The sequence below is a fragment of the Parambassis ranga genome, chromosome 4 (assembly GCF_900634625.1).
Source record: "Parambassis ranga chromosome 4, fParRan2.1, whole genome shotgun sequence".
NCBI classification, from domain to species: Eukaryota; Metazoa; Chordata; class Actinopteri; family Ambassidae; genus Parambassis; species Parambassis ranga.
Genome location: NC_041025.1, coordinates 19,092,693 through 19,108,005, shown reverse-complemented (window position 1 = coordinate 19,108,005; position 15,313 = coordinate 19,092,693). Strand labels below are relative to the sequence as shown.

Here is a 15,313-nt window from a genome sequence, read left to right as displayed (position 1 = left end):
TCTAATCCCCTGAAAAGTCATTTATAGTGCCAACTGATTATTTTCTCTGCTTCCTCCTGATGAGTCTCATGCTGGAGAGTTGGCAGACTTAAATATAGTTTATTCATTTAATGTCTCAGTCAGTCGACAGCATTTAGTCACGGTTTTGATCACAGCGAGGACACACAAGCCTGCCCACTGTGATTATTTCTCAGAGGAGGCAAAATAACTTCTGCTGAATGAAGGTATATTTTTAGTGTGTGTATTTAGAGAAGTTGTTGTTACATGAGCAATTTTTAACCACAAGTGTCTTCATTGTGTCTAAAAATAATGTCTTTTGAAGTGTTCCATCCCCACTGATTCTCCTCTGATGATTGCTCCTCTTGTTAAATGCAAGTGTTATTGATTCAGTGGATGAACACACTGCTTCACAGGCTGCAGCAGAAAAAAGAGCTCCTGGCTGCCCTGAGCTGCTGAATGGCTCGTCTGTTTGTGTCTTTGGCTGCAGACTCCATCAGATGTTTGCGTGGCCTTCGGATACTTTCGGACACTTGAAAACACAAGGATGTTTGTGGAGAGATGAAGCGTGTGCTCTGCATGTATTATCTCGAAAATCCGAGTTTTCTAGGGACTTTGTTCCACCTTGAACTTTTGGTTTTCCACATGAAAGTGTGATCTATTCATGAAAAGCTTTTAAAAGGCAACAAATAAAGTTTCTTTTGAAGGCATTAATTTCCTGAAGGGTTGGAATATTTGCATAAGAGAGAGTATATAAATATCCTTGTGCAAATATTGGAAGAATGTGTAAATTAACATAATTTGAAGCAGACTTAAATACCATAAATGTTTGAAATGTTATGGTCAGTTTCTCCTCTGCTCTCCTGTCAGCTGCAGGCAGAGCTGACCTCATCAAAGCTGTGGTGGTAGTGAGGGAAGTGTTTACGAGTTTGGAGGACTTCTGAAACATACTCACTGCTCCACACCTGTTACGCACTCTCTCTTGCTCTTTCTCTCTGAGAGTGTGTGTGTGTTCTTGTTCAGCAGGTGCATTTGGTTCAGTGACGCAGGAAGGGTCAAGGTTAGGAAAAGACGCAGTCATGTGCCCCTTTTGTCTAGACATCCTTTAAGTAAAGAGATTTTTTTGTTGGTGATGAGATGAAAAGGCAGATCTTTATTTAGTGATTTCTGATTTAAACCTGGTTTCTAAAGACATGGTCACATCCCATATCTCTTTTCCTATTCAAACACACACAGGCAAATCATAGAAGTATAAGCACTAAGTAGGTCAGATCTATAAAGAGCATTAAGTTCTCCAAATGGATTCTTTGCTACGCAGAGATTTAGCTTAAGCAGGAGAGCAGTTTTATGAGCCGTTACAGGAACTGAGACCTGAAACGGAACCTATATTTACTCTCATTGTTTAGATTTTTGTTGTTTTTTTTATCTCTTGGATCATTTTCACGCTGCAGCTCAGCCGGTGAACCCGTCAGTCTGTCCACTAATCCTGAGTGGCTGTCTTACTGGCATATCTCTGTGCGGAGAGCGATGCCGGTTTACTCAGGGACAAATATTTCATTACAGAAGAAAGCAGTTAGGGGGTCTTCATTACCAGAGACAGAGGGATTTGTTTTACCGGATTACCCCCATTTGCATTTTTTTAATTACTGCACAGACCCACAAAGCCACCTGGTTTCAGATGATAAAGGAGAGGAGAGGAGCAGGGAAACGGAGGCTCATTAGTCCAGGATTCAGGATTCGTGAGTAGATTAACAGACATTTAGGGGACGAGATGCTATGACATCCTAATCCAAGCAGACTTCAAAACACAGATTCATTTTTTGACATTAACAGGTTTAAGGTTTAAGATGCATTATTACCTGTTACCTTTGTTTGAAAGTGAGGAACAGCAGCCAGGCTCTGTAAGGTTACACAGCTCTTAAGTATAAAAATAGTGTTCCGTTGTAGGTGTCTGTGTGTGTGCACGATGCACAATTAGATTTTCTTCTGCTGTGTAAATAAAGCCAAATGGAACTGACTGAGCATGACAATCCCCTGCTGCAATAAACCCTAAACATCGGAGCTGATCATGACACACAGAGGCTTGTTAAACTTTTTCAGTGACACTTTTTCTGGGGAGAAAACAGGCTGGAGGAATGGTGACAGGTAGAAATAATCACACACAGAGAACAGGTGTAGAGGTTTTCCTAATGTTATCAGAGGAAACATGTCTGAACAGTAATTTAGATCCACAGGTCAGCACATAAAAGACAATGTCTGCCAGACCATCACCAGCTGAACCCACACTCCACCTGTCTATTCTGTTTTTTGAATTTCTTTTGACTGAACTGCTTCAAACTGAGCTTCAGGCAGGCTGTGGGTGACAACTATTGAACAGCTTTAATCTGCTGTTATTGGCTATAAAATCTATAAAAATAGGATTTATACAGATGTATATTGTCTTCATTTATATCAATGTGGTAATGTGTGAGCCTTCCAGGCACTTTGAACACAGCCGATCGCATTTTGTTCCTTCTTTCTTCAGTCTTCAAGCTAAGCTAACCATTTCCACATTAGGCTTCGTGAAGACATGATAGTGTAGTTTACCAGCTCGATATCCCCTATTAGCATTATTTCAATGTACAGTTAACTTAGCTGTGAACCTTTCATTTTCTCCATGATGGTCAAGAAAATGGCAGAAAAGTTTGTTGCAGATAAGTTTCATGGTTGTCTTTTAACCTGAACTATAATGTTTCCCTCAACCTAACTAAGCAGATCTTATGTTTAAACCAAACCAGAGTGACTGAAACCTTAAATGAAAAATGGTGCGAGCACAATCTTCAGTCTCTTTGGCAACAGTCTGATCTAAAAACACTAAGATATCCTTCATTCCTTATTTTTCCTTTTGCCCAGGACACTGTTTTTTTGTCAAAAACCCATGTAACTAACCAAAAAAAACAGGATTTTCCTCTATGACGTCTTGTTTTGCCTTGCTGCATTTCTTTTGTTGTTTACATGCGCTTACAGACCCACAACTGTCCCTTTAATTAAAAGTAGTGTTTACTTTTCATGTTAAAACAAATTAATAACATGCACCATGTTTCAAGCAGCAGCTGTAAGAATAACAGATTACCGTTTCCTTTGAGCAAAAAAACACAGTGCTCAACCTGCTGTCATTGATTTTGGTGGTATTAGGTTGCATGACGCTGGTTTTGTTACATTGCATGAGAGTTCTCACCACTGCGCTGTCTTGGATCAGCCTCAAAACCACTTGGAGGAAATGTTTTGGGTACATCTGTTCTGAACAACATGGTGAAGAAAATCATCCATCATCTAGCCAAGCCTCACTACAGAAGAGAAGGACGCAGAACGAAAACACTGTTAATTAATTTAATACTGTTAGCTATGGATCAAATACAACTGATAAACAATCAATAATTAGAAAAATATGACCAACTGAGCTTCTCATAAGCACCAATTATGGTGAGTCAGACGACTGACTCTGGAGCTAACCAGATTTTCCCTATTGATAACCATTGCGTCATTGATCGCCTCACAGACATTATTTAAGGTGTAAACAACCGCCTACTTCTCACTTGACACGAAGTCACTCATAGCTTCAGCGTGTCTGGGCTGCCATCCATCTGCAGACAGGAAATGCTCCGGGGACAATCTGGCTAGACCCAGTTCCTCTTAATACATGACAGAGCGCTGTGCTTCGGAAGGCCGTGAAAGGAGGACAGAGGCTGGAAAAACAAGGAGATGGATCATCCAAGCTGAAAGCACCACTTTGTTCTGAGGCCACAGACATTACGTTTGTGTAATCTTCATCCTTCGTAACTTAAACCTCACCTAAAATGAGAAACACGTTTTTTTTCTCCAACTTTTAAGCAGAGGTGGAGTGTACTCTTTCTTGTCAATGCACAAAAAAGAAATGGACAGAGAACCTGACATGCATGCAGCATGGAAGTGCATCTGTCAAATATAAGCTGTGTAGGCTGCAGCTTTGGAGGGATGCATTTGTACACGGTCACAGCAGGGCAATAGCATCGCCCCATTTCGAAGCCTCCTTCAAATGAAGAGTAAACTTCAGACTACACTGTCACATGTAACAACTGTTGTTGACCTTTGAGAGTCATGCCTGTGGTCTACAATGTTTAGATCTTTAGAAGGCACACAGACTCTATGGGTACTTACTAAGACTTAGGAGCACCAACGTCTACATGCGGCAGCTAGAACACTCCAGTGGTCATGGTTGGTAGTCAGTGTTAAGGCATCTTCATCGTCCATCTCCACCCTCTGACGTTGGGTCATTTAGGGTCCTACTCTCTTTCTCTGCTCCTGAAGCAGTGAGGGGTTGGTCGGCAATCAGGCAGCATGCCCTAGCCAACACAGACGTCTCTTCCAAATGATGTTTGGTGGCTGGTTAGTCTGCTTTTTAACGGACTCATTTGTGATGATGTCGCACCACCTGATGCCCAGGATCTTATGCAGGTTTACGTCAAAGGAGTGCGGCTGTTTCTCCAGGTTTGACAGCTGTATCGGAGAGCAAACAGAATGTTTTAATTGTAAAAACGTAGTTTTAGTTCACCAGCAAACATGTGCAGCAACAGCAAGTGTAAAAAAAAAAAAAATCAATGAACAATCAATGAAGGAGCAGCAACACAGAAAACTGACTGCACAAACATGAAAAAATAAAGATGGATCTCATTACAAATGGAATGTGTTTCTACTGGCTATGAAGTGATAGCATGTCATAATTACAGGGCACACATCAATACAGCAAAAAAAAAACAGCCAGATAAGAACTGAACCAATCGTTTCACCCTGGGAAGCATTAGCTGCTAACCCTATTGGGTTTTAATTAGCTGCAGGAGCAGCCATCACTAAAGCACATCAATATGACGTCTGCTGGAGCAACAGCCTCCATGAAAGACATGAGAAGGACGGAGACAGAAAAATAAATGATTAGCAAGTCTCTGCACCCACCACACATACCGCTGCCATCCATTTTTATGAATACATTTGTTACATGTTTGAAGGGTCGTCAGGCGGGTGGGGTGGGGCTTTAAAGCCTTCGCCACACAGTTACCATAGCAACCCAAGTATTTGAAGTTTTTTGCCCCCCCCTTTTTTTTTTTTTACAGCTGGATATAACAACCAGATCTGCTGTGCTCTCCCTCCCTCCCTCCCTCCCACCATCACCCTCTCACTCCTTTTGCTGCATCAAAAATGTTTCTCTTTGAAGCCTTTAAGCCGATTCCAAGTCAAACCCAATGCTATTTCTGGCTCTATTCACGACTGAGGCTTTGTGCAGTGTTGTGTTTGACATGTGGGGGGGGGGGGGGATGAGTCAGTGTAAGAAAGATGTGTAAGGAAAACCCAAAAGAGAGATAGGCAGGTAGTGCTGCACAATAAACACAAACTAACAGTCAGATTACAAAGCTGCCTGCTGGTCGTGGTCCAATAATGAGACGTGTGTTAGTGTGTGCATGCAAGTACAGATGCAGGCCTTAAAACAAACAAACAAACAAACAAACAAACAAACAAAAAGACAAAGAGAGGGAGGGGATGACAGGAATAGAGGAAGAGGAGAGAGGGGGGTAAGAGGAGAGAGGGGGGTAAGAGGAGGAGACAACCAGGAAGAGGAAGGAGCAAGCAAATAAAAACATGACATCTTGTGTCATTGTGTTTTCACATTTGTGTACAGATGAAATATTAATCACAACATCCACACACAGATCCATAGTGGTGTCAACTAGAGGATTATCCTAAAAGCAGTTTGGTGTGACTTAGGCTACGTTCAGACTGCAGGCTGAAGTGACCCAAATCCGATTTTTTTGCACAAATGTGACCTGTATCTGATGTTTTAATGACCGTCTGAACAGCTCAATTCCGATTTTTTTTTAATATACGACCCAAGCCACTTTCATATGTGGTCCTAAATCAGATATGTATCTGATTTTTTGCAATGTGACCTCAGTCTGAACGGCTATGCGGCATATATCTGACTTTTGCGTCAGCGACAGACGTCACAATTCTGCGACAAAGGAGCGGGCAGACAAGCGGTGTTGTTAGCAACAAGTGCCTTTTGCCAAGAAGTAGAGCCCAACTAGTGTCCTCTTCTGCGCATGTGGGTCACTTCAGGGCCGCAGTCCATTTACACAGGAGAGTGGTAGCAGTCGAATATTATTTTGTAAACACTAAAAAAAAAATCGGATTTCACCAAAAAATCCGAATTGAGCATTAAGACCTGCAGTCTGAACGTAGCCTAAGACACCACTCAGTCCAGCTAACCTAGCTTAGCATCACCTGGCTCTTTCATAATGCCATTGAATCTCGCAATCAACCCGCAAACCTATCGTATTTTATCATTTACAAAATTAATTGACGACAACTTTTCCAATATTATGTTCAGTCTAGAAACAGCTAGTCTGGCTTTGAAATTGGAAAAAATATGGCAGATCAACACAGGAACTACAACAGGTATTTGTTTTGTCTTTTGTTTGTACTTTTGCAGAGCTAGCTTTAGCTTTTATGCTATCAGATAGGCCTCTGCTGACAGCTTCATATTTAGTGAATTAAAATCTAATCATTTGCAAATAAGCACATTTCTCTGCATTATAAATTCTAAGCTAACTTGCCGGCTGTGAAGCTTTTTCCCCATTTACAGTACAGACATGAAAGAGGCAGTGATTTCCAAAAATGTTGAACCATTTCTTTCATGTAACACAGAACAGGACAGACATCCATTCACGCCTTTATCACCAGGAAAAGGGGGGAGTGATCATAATCTGATCACAGCGGTGATTCTGCACAGTGCGGCTGAAAGAGACCTTGAGCCTTAACGTGCACAACATACTCTCTCTGCTTTTAATCCAAATCAGGACTTTTCCACAAAGGCGGTTTTGTTGAGACGGCAGAATTGCGTTGGTCACAGTGTAAGAGGGGAGATAAAAGATGAAATATTTCTCAGAACACAGAGCTGTACGGACATCTCACCGCCGGCTACACAAAAGCAAACCATTTCTTCCATTCATTTTCTGACTGGAGTGACTTTTGTTACCAGTGAATTACTGCAGGATTCCACACAAATGAAGCTAGGGTATATATATACATATATATATATATACACGGCTTGGATTCATCATCAGATTGTCTTCTCCTCTCACTTTGTGTTTAAGAGAAATGACTCCAAGACTGTTTAAGGCTGGATGGTTCCTTTGATGTCACCAGTGCATTCCCCCACCATGACAAGATGTCATTAAACAGTAAAATCTCCTGCAGAGGCCGAGCTGCCCTCTCTACAATTAGCCTTTTCTTTAAACATCATTGTCCACATGCCACGCGCCGCCTCCCTGGGTGGTCTCTATGACACACAAGTCAGTCGTTGTACAGTATATGTGGTTTATGAAGCTTTTAGGCTACAAATATTACAAAGTTGTTTTCTTAATCATCCCTTCTGGACTGTTTAAATCTGCGCCATAACTGCACTGTTTTGCACTCTCACTGCAACCTATGTGCCCTGTATTATATTACATTTTGTGCCTTGTGTGTGCGTCATTGTAGGTACATACATTTTTTTCCAGGTATGGATACACCTGAGAACAGCCCCCCCAAAATGGAAAATATCTCCAAATATGGATAAATTACACCTCGTGAAATAAATATGTAGCTTACATTTTGCAGGTAATTTAATTGAGTCATATATGTAGTGACCCAGAATCTCCAGAAAACCAGGGCAGACCAGATACAGAGGGCTAGGCCGACCCCCGCCCCCCTGCCGCCTCGGGTCAGGAGGGGCCCCCAGTGTGCAGGGGGATCTCAGACTTTAGGGGCTGAGTGGAACCAGACTCGGTGGGGGAGTGAATAAAGAGTGGCAGGCCTTACCCTCCGAGCCTCACCACTGACGCACGCAGATGGAAAGCATTAGACCTCCGTTCCAGCACAAAGATGGATGGATTATTAGATAGAGAGTCTGAGAGGGGAAGGAGTGCAGCTTGAGCAGTGAAGTGTTTACATTCGCAAACTGCAAGTCAGCGCTTTGGCCTTTGTGCAGTCACACTTTAATCCTGAAGGGCATATCACCCAAAGACGTGGAGAACCAAGGTGAAGAACATGGCAGAGACGGTGACTCTGATTCCAGGAGACAATCTGACATTTTTAAGGCAGATCCTGGGAGATTTCTGCAACGATTTGTAACCACAAAAGAAACTTTAGAGCAGAGAGGAAAGAACTGAAACAATGGAAACCTGGGCAGGGTTACTGATACATTAAATACCATCAGTGATTCACAAGAAACAAGAAAAGGTAAAACAAACACCTGGTATGAGCAGCAGGTACTGCATGTGCACAGTGTGCGGCCATGTTTAATTTTTAAAACTCTAATGCAGCACAACTACGTCTTTGTGTACAGGCGCCGTTTATAGGTGAAGTTCTGTCTCCAGGCTATTTATGACCTTAATCCCAGATCTATGTATACACTACCTCTCTGTACACAAACACAAACAATCATTCATTTTCACTATCAAACACCCTCAGATATCCATCTCCGAGAGCAGCATTTAACACACGCCCACTTCAACCATCCATGTGGCCTCTCCAGTCATTTAAATCTCATGAGTTAGGCAGAAAAGGTCGCTCTGCACTTAGGTTAAGTTAAAGATGTTCTACAGACACCACGGTACCTGTATGAAATGTGTTGCTCTGTTTGACTTACATAACCAATTACAAACTAAGGATAAACCTTGTAGTGCACTCACCATAAAGAACTTCTGTGTTGCCGTCTTTGTTCTTCCTTCATCTGGGGGCGGCCTGAAGGAAAGACGCATTTAGCATTCGCCTGGTTGCCTGTAAGTCAAACTTCTGTAATCCCTCGCTGCCTCTGTGGTCTGACTTCCTGGTTCAGGAGCCAATATGCAGGACAGGTAAGGTGATGAGGAAATGAAGCACACCTGAGCAGCTCGGGGCTCTGTGTGTAGCTCATCATTTACTCCACAGGACTTCATATGTAGACACAGGTTATGTGCCAGGAGTCATTCAGACATCATTAGCAGCATTAGCTTGAAGTAATGGTTTACTGTGTGACTTTATCAGTCTCTCACATTATTGGGGAGGGATTTTGGCGCACACTTCTTCACAACATCACTTCAGTTGATTGAGGTTTTTGGGCATTTACGTATACCCAGCCTTCATAAAGCCTTTCCCCTGGAATGAGATCTGGACTTTGACCAAAACTTTTCCAAAACCCAGATTCTTCTATTTTCCAGCTATTCTGAATTCTGAATGTCCAGAAAATTGTTCCACAAGTGTTGTGGTTTGATCAGATGCAGTTTTGTGAACCTCAGTCGTGCTTCCATGTGCCTTTCTCATGGCAATGCTTCCAAACAAACCATACTTGTTCAGTCTTCTTCTAATTGTGCTGTCAATGACATTAACATATAACATGCTCAGTGAGGCCTGCAGGCTCTGAGATACAGCTTTTTGTGTTTCTCTGAGCATACCACGGCTGAACTTGTGGTGAATTTACTGGGACGTCCACGTCTTGAATGATTTCTACTTGTGAATAATCTTTCTCTTATTGTTGACTGCTGAGTATTTGAGTATCGTTTCGACAATGATGAGGACTGTTGTTGAACGAGGAGTATCAGCTGTCAAACACACAGCTAGCTCAGAGCCTCTGCAGTGTCACAAACAGGATATCATGGCCACATTGACTTGCATGCATGGTTTGTGTTGGTCCGACTCTTCATGATAACTTTAGATCGCCTGAAGTTTTATCTAGCGTCAACATCAGGACAACATGTTAATGCTAATCTGACCATTGGTCTCGGCTGTGACTGAGCATGCTAACATTAGCTACTTTCCTAATACAACAAATCAAATAAACATTTTGTGCGTCTACCAGGCAGATGACTGTGCAGACTTCGTGATCTATTCCAACTCTGTCAAAGCCCCCCGGGGGAAATTAAACCGGACACTGATAGTTCACTTGACCGTGTTCAAAGGCTTCACTTCACTTCCCCTCTTCCAAGGTCAGTGTGTGGCAGCATGGACAGCGGAGGTCAAGCGCCTGTCAGTCCCTCAACAAAAACAGCTCATGTTCCCCAACAATCAGGGGCTTGTTAGAGGCTTCCAGTGCTGCCATGACAGAGCAAGAACACGATGAAACCGTATCCCTCGACCTTCTCCCTCCCTCAGCCTAGTTTCTCTCAGCTCATCCTCTCAGTCGGCATATTGTTGAAGCAGAAGCCTTCATTTGGAGAAGATAAACGCTCCATGTTTACTTTCTACTTGTCGATTTTTGTCCTTTACTTGTGACCAACGTGAGGTAGTATAATATTTCAGTCACCACTTTAATACAACAACATGTACATACACAAAAGTGTGTGTCCACAGGGTAACACTTGAAAAAAAGGAAAGAAAACGGGGCTGAACCTGATGTAAATAATGTCAGTTTGAATTATGTAAAACATATTTTGTTTAGTTTTACCTAAACTAAACTCCACCACACAACACACCACAAGAAAAGCTGATGGTAAACATGATTTCTAAACAAGGTACCTTCAACACAAAGGCTTCTCTCTGATTTTATTTATGTTGCCCAGATGTATTCTGAATGTCTACATACCATGGACCTTGCCAAAAACCAAGACTTTAATATTTCAACCTCAAACATTTCATGTCTATTGTTCAGCTCCCACAACTGGAAACAATCAGGTCCACTGAGTCACTGTTTGCATGTCGTCTTTCCCATCAGCCACTCACTGCAATCACCTGTATCCCCCCTCTGCCGTTAACTCGCCTTCCTTTCTTTGAAAAGCCAAATGCTCGTCCATTCTCTTCTCCAGCCTTTTTCTTTACCTTCAAAGCCCATTACAGCCCATTACATCCTGAACTCGAGGGGCTAAATGAGGATCCTTTAGCAGAGAGCGCCCCTAGGCCTGGTCTGTCACTGACGAGAAGGGAGTGGTCCTCCTCAGTTACACACTTTGACCAAAGGAAGCCGCTGCTCCGGCTTTGAACCGGAGGGGCTTTAGCATCAGGGTGGACACACCCATCCTAATATCACCTATCAATCAGAGTCTGAGCCTGGCATGTTTATGTCCATTTAGTGGTGCAAGGTATCTGTAAATACAAATATTTTGTTAAAAACAAGAAAGAATGGATTGCATGTCATGTTCTTTGACACGCCAATGTGTAAACAGTCACTCATTATAATGAGTGTACAGAGAATCATCACCCACGTCTGTGGCTCGGCTCAGCTTTCCGTGCTTTATAGTGAGTCTCAGCTCATGTTTAGCTGTCTGGCAGCTAAATTTAGCAGCTAATACAGCCAGATGTCTCCCTCAAGAACAATAACAGAACTAAAAGTGTGTGGATATATACGACTAGACTCACCAGATGTCCAGAAACGCGGCCTAAAAACTACTAAAAAACTACTATCTACGATGTTATACTAATTGCTACTTTGGCAAAGGAAAGGAAAGCAAATTACAGATTTATCAATAATTAAATGAATCACAATTTACGGTTGTATTAAACACTGAAGTGTAGGAGGGGGTGTTTCAGAACCTTGAAAAGTTTAAAAGGAACGTCCACACTGCCTTCCACATCTGTGGGCGGCTCGCAGTGTGACAGGTTCCTGCACCTCACATTAGCACAGATGTTTGTTTCTACAGACTACAGATGCCTCATTTCTTCTCCTCATTCTCCTCTCTTGCCCTCTCTGACTGCACAGCAAATTATTTTAGTTCTTGCCTTGGCAGAAATCACATCAAGTATAGTCTCTTCTGAAGAAGCTGTGAAGTTCAGCTGCTCTGCTGCTGCTGCTCACAGAACACGTTCAGGAAAAACAAACTGTTCCAGAACAGCAGCAGAGACTGTTTTCAGGTCTGCTAATGGATGTCTGGCAGATTCACACTGAGAGGGTGATCTATCTAGTCTATGAGATTTTCATTTATTTTTAATCATCATTTTTAAGTTGGAAACCAGCATTTGGATTGACTTCCTTAACTCTCAAAACCAGGACAAATCAAACCAAACTGCATGGTAAGCTGTCACTACTGAAGCACTAGTGCAAATGATGTTTATAGTCATCTAAGTCAAACAACAAGGGAAAGGGAAGAGGATGTCCAACATGGCTGAAATGTCATTTTGTGGCATTAAAGTGCTCAGTCACTGCCATTTCTAATCCGTTTTGGCTCATTTAACATGCAAAATAAGAGCTGGAGCAGGAAAAGAATCAACACACACACACACACACACACACACACACACACACACAAACACACACACACACTCATGCACACAACTAAGCAGAGATGAACATTATTTTTCCATCTTTAGCCAAACTCTAGCTGGACTAATATTATTTCCAGCTGTTTCAAAGCTAAGGCCTTAAACTGCTAAAGGGCGACACCTTCTGGTCACTAACAGCCACTGCGATTAGTTGTCAAACAGAATCCACAGTAAAAGACTTGCTGCCACCCAGTGGACGCACACTGCTATTATAAATCAGCATAAAAACAAAAAAAAATCATGTAACTGACAGCAATATTAACCAAACAATATCATTTTAATAAATGATTTTGCAATACAAAACATCTGTGCAAAAATATTCAGACAAAATACAAAGACAAGGCCTCTCTGGGTCAATACGCATGTAAACCTTCCATAATGGGTACTGAACTAGAAATGTATTAGCATGGTCATGTTTTTTTTTGTTTTTATAAAGATGGAGGATAAAATAAAATTAAGGCACAATATGTGATTTTTTTTTCTTTTGCCAAATACAAAAAAATACCAATTAAGTTTCACAGTGTTGTTTACGAGTGGTTTTTGCTTTGCTGTATTAGTACTCAAACATCCTTTACATGCCAGAGGTCTCACACACACACACACACGTACAGATGCCCAGGTAGCTTCAGGGAAGAAAAAAAAGCATACACACACACACATACACACACACACTCAAAAGCCTTGATGTGAAAATTTACTTCAAATGATTAAAATAACTGGACTGACACAAGGAACAAATCCCTTTTAAAAGATGGAAACAGGAGCAGCCCTTCATATGTAGAATTAGCTTCTCTGTTGGGGGAAAATACACAAATATATCATAGAAAAGTGGATTTGTTCTGAGTTTTTTTGAGCAGCCTCCTCTACTTACAGCCCACAAACACTCCACTAAAACATTAAAATATACACACCAGGCTGTATGTTGTGTTGTGCCGAAAGATTGGTGTTGATAGTCTGTAAGCAGCAGCCAAGTGCAACATACAGCAAGCAACACAATGTAGGAACAGATGATTGTCGACTACAGACAGTAGGTTATAATGATGATCAAACCTGTACCAGCAACCTGCCACTCGACATGTTGTAATAAGAAGACTGGCAAATAGGGATTTTTGTTCTTTAAAACCATGCACATGGTCAGCTACATGTTAAAGGAACATCTCCATATACACAAACATCAGTCTCACCATGCACATCACAGTCTATCACAGTCTAATGACATGAAGTCGTATTTAAGGAAAAACATTCTCCATGTTACTGCCATCTTTACTGATACGTCTTGAAATGTGTGTGTGTGTGTTTTGCACAATACAAGATGAACATCTTTAAATCCTTCCTTCAAAACCAAACACATTAATATTAAAACACCATTCCATAACTGCAATATTGGGTTTCATTACAGACAATAAAACTGACTCCAGCTCTTGAGTGTTCGCCCTGAGTCTGGTCCAGATCAGGGTGTGAATGCTGGGCGACATTATTATTATTTTTCTTTAATCTGTAGGGGGCGCTCTCTGCAGCCAAATGAAGAGAAGGAAGAGGAAATGAAGGGCATCGGCATTGTCACGTTTGAGGACAGTGGGCGAAGAGGCCTGTGTCCATGTCGCAGATAGAAAACAATAACATTCAGCTGTCATTTCAAAAGGAGATTGTGTGTAACGATGAAAAACGTACTCTCCTGATTTCTCCTGGATGAGTATTTTAGCTGACGTCCACTCCAGCTGCTTGATTGGGAGGCAGTCACAAAGCTGTTAGCTGTCCTGCTGCAACGCATGCAACTGAGAATGATTTGAAAAGTTTTGTTTCGGTGGAGCAGGTGTGTGTGTGCTGATCTTCACAATAAAAGCCACCTGCTGGTTCCATTCCCGCTCGCTTTTACTGTTGTGTTAATGCGTCCATGGACGAGCAGGTCACAGCGTGAAGGTCATCACCTGAACGCCTGTGTCCGCTGACTGGGTGGTCTGCACAGATTTGAAATCAGGATGAACTCGCTACGTTTTGTGATAAAAGGTTCTTTTGAATATATATCTTTGTATTTCATTCATTCATTCAGGACTTAGGCTATGTACCGTATTTACAGAGAGGTTAAAATAACATTTTCAAACCATGATAGTAAGTACACTTGCTTTAAACAGTAAGGCATTACACAGTCAGACAGCTGCTTATATACTTGTGTAGCTGCGGCGTGTGTCTCTTGCACACACAGGCCTGTTTCGGTTGGGTCTCACTATGACCAAGAGTAGATTTAAGACGCCGAGTCCCTGTGAGAGGTGACGAACTCCTCACATGTGCATCGCAAACAAAAATAACTATTCTCTGTCTATCTACAGGTCTGCGGTGATGACCGAGTCGTTGTACCTCAGTACGTCAGAGTCAGGGCCGAGCAGTGCTGACGTTTGTGACACGTGGTCCAGCTTCTGGGAAACCTGTCCGTACCCCTGAATGGGCCCCCCGCCGCCGACCCCTGGCATGATGCAGTGGGAAAGCAGAGGCGTGTTGGCGTCGTGGTTGGAACCTGTGGTCGAAGGCACGCCGCTGACGTGACCCGTGCTGGTGGAGCCGCTGGCGCTGCTGGGAGAGCGGCTCTTAGGTGGGGGCAGGTGGTGCTGGATCACTCTGGTAGGTGGAGCTGGGGCCGCAAAATGAGCGGGGAAGGCGGCGTATCCAGGTGGAATGGGGTATCCGTTGACCGGGATAAAGCGCTGGTGGGTTTGGGGCACAGCCATGGGTGTCCAGGCTGGGATTGGAGCCATCTGCCCTGGTGTGGGAATAGCTTGAGCTGGGTAGAGGTACCCCGCAGCAGCGGCGGCATAACGAGGGTTGCTGAGGTTGCTAACAGGGCTGGCGCTGAGCGAGGTGGTCTGAGTGGTGGTGTTTCCCCCTCCACCTGAAGGCGTGCTGGAGCTGGCGTGCGACGACAACCCCTCCCAGGCTCGAAGGCGGGCGTGGATGTCCTTGAAGCGAGGTCGCCGCACGGGTCCCTCCTGCCAGCACTCCGTCATCAAACCGTAAAACCTGAAAGACAGCAGAGCGTTTAATT

General features: G+C 42.9%; 1 protein-coding gene across 1 annotated transcript in view; it reads right to left on the bottom strand.

Moving 5' to 3' along the window:
- Positions 1-12,690: 12,690 nt before the first annotated feature.
- The window catches only part of ror1 (receptor tyrosine kinase-like orphan receptor 1), a 103,500-nt gene continuing 100,877 nt past the window's right edge, over positions 12,691-15,313 (bottom strand). Inside the window, exon 12 of the mRNA XM_028404665.1 lies at positions 12,691-15,288. Within this exon, the coding sequence (XP_028260466.1) occupies positions 14,598-15,288 (691 nt within the window). The 3' untranslated portion in view covers positions 12,691-14,597. The remainder of the gene's footprint in view (positions 15,289-15,313) is intronic.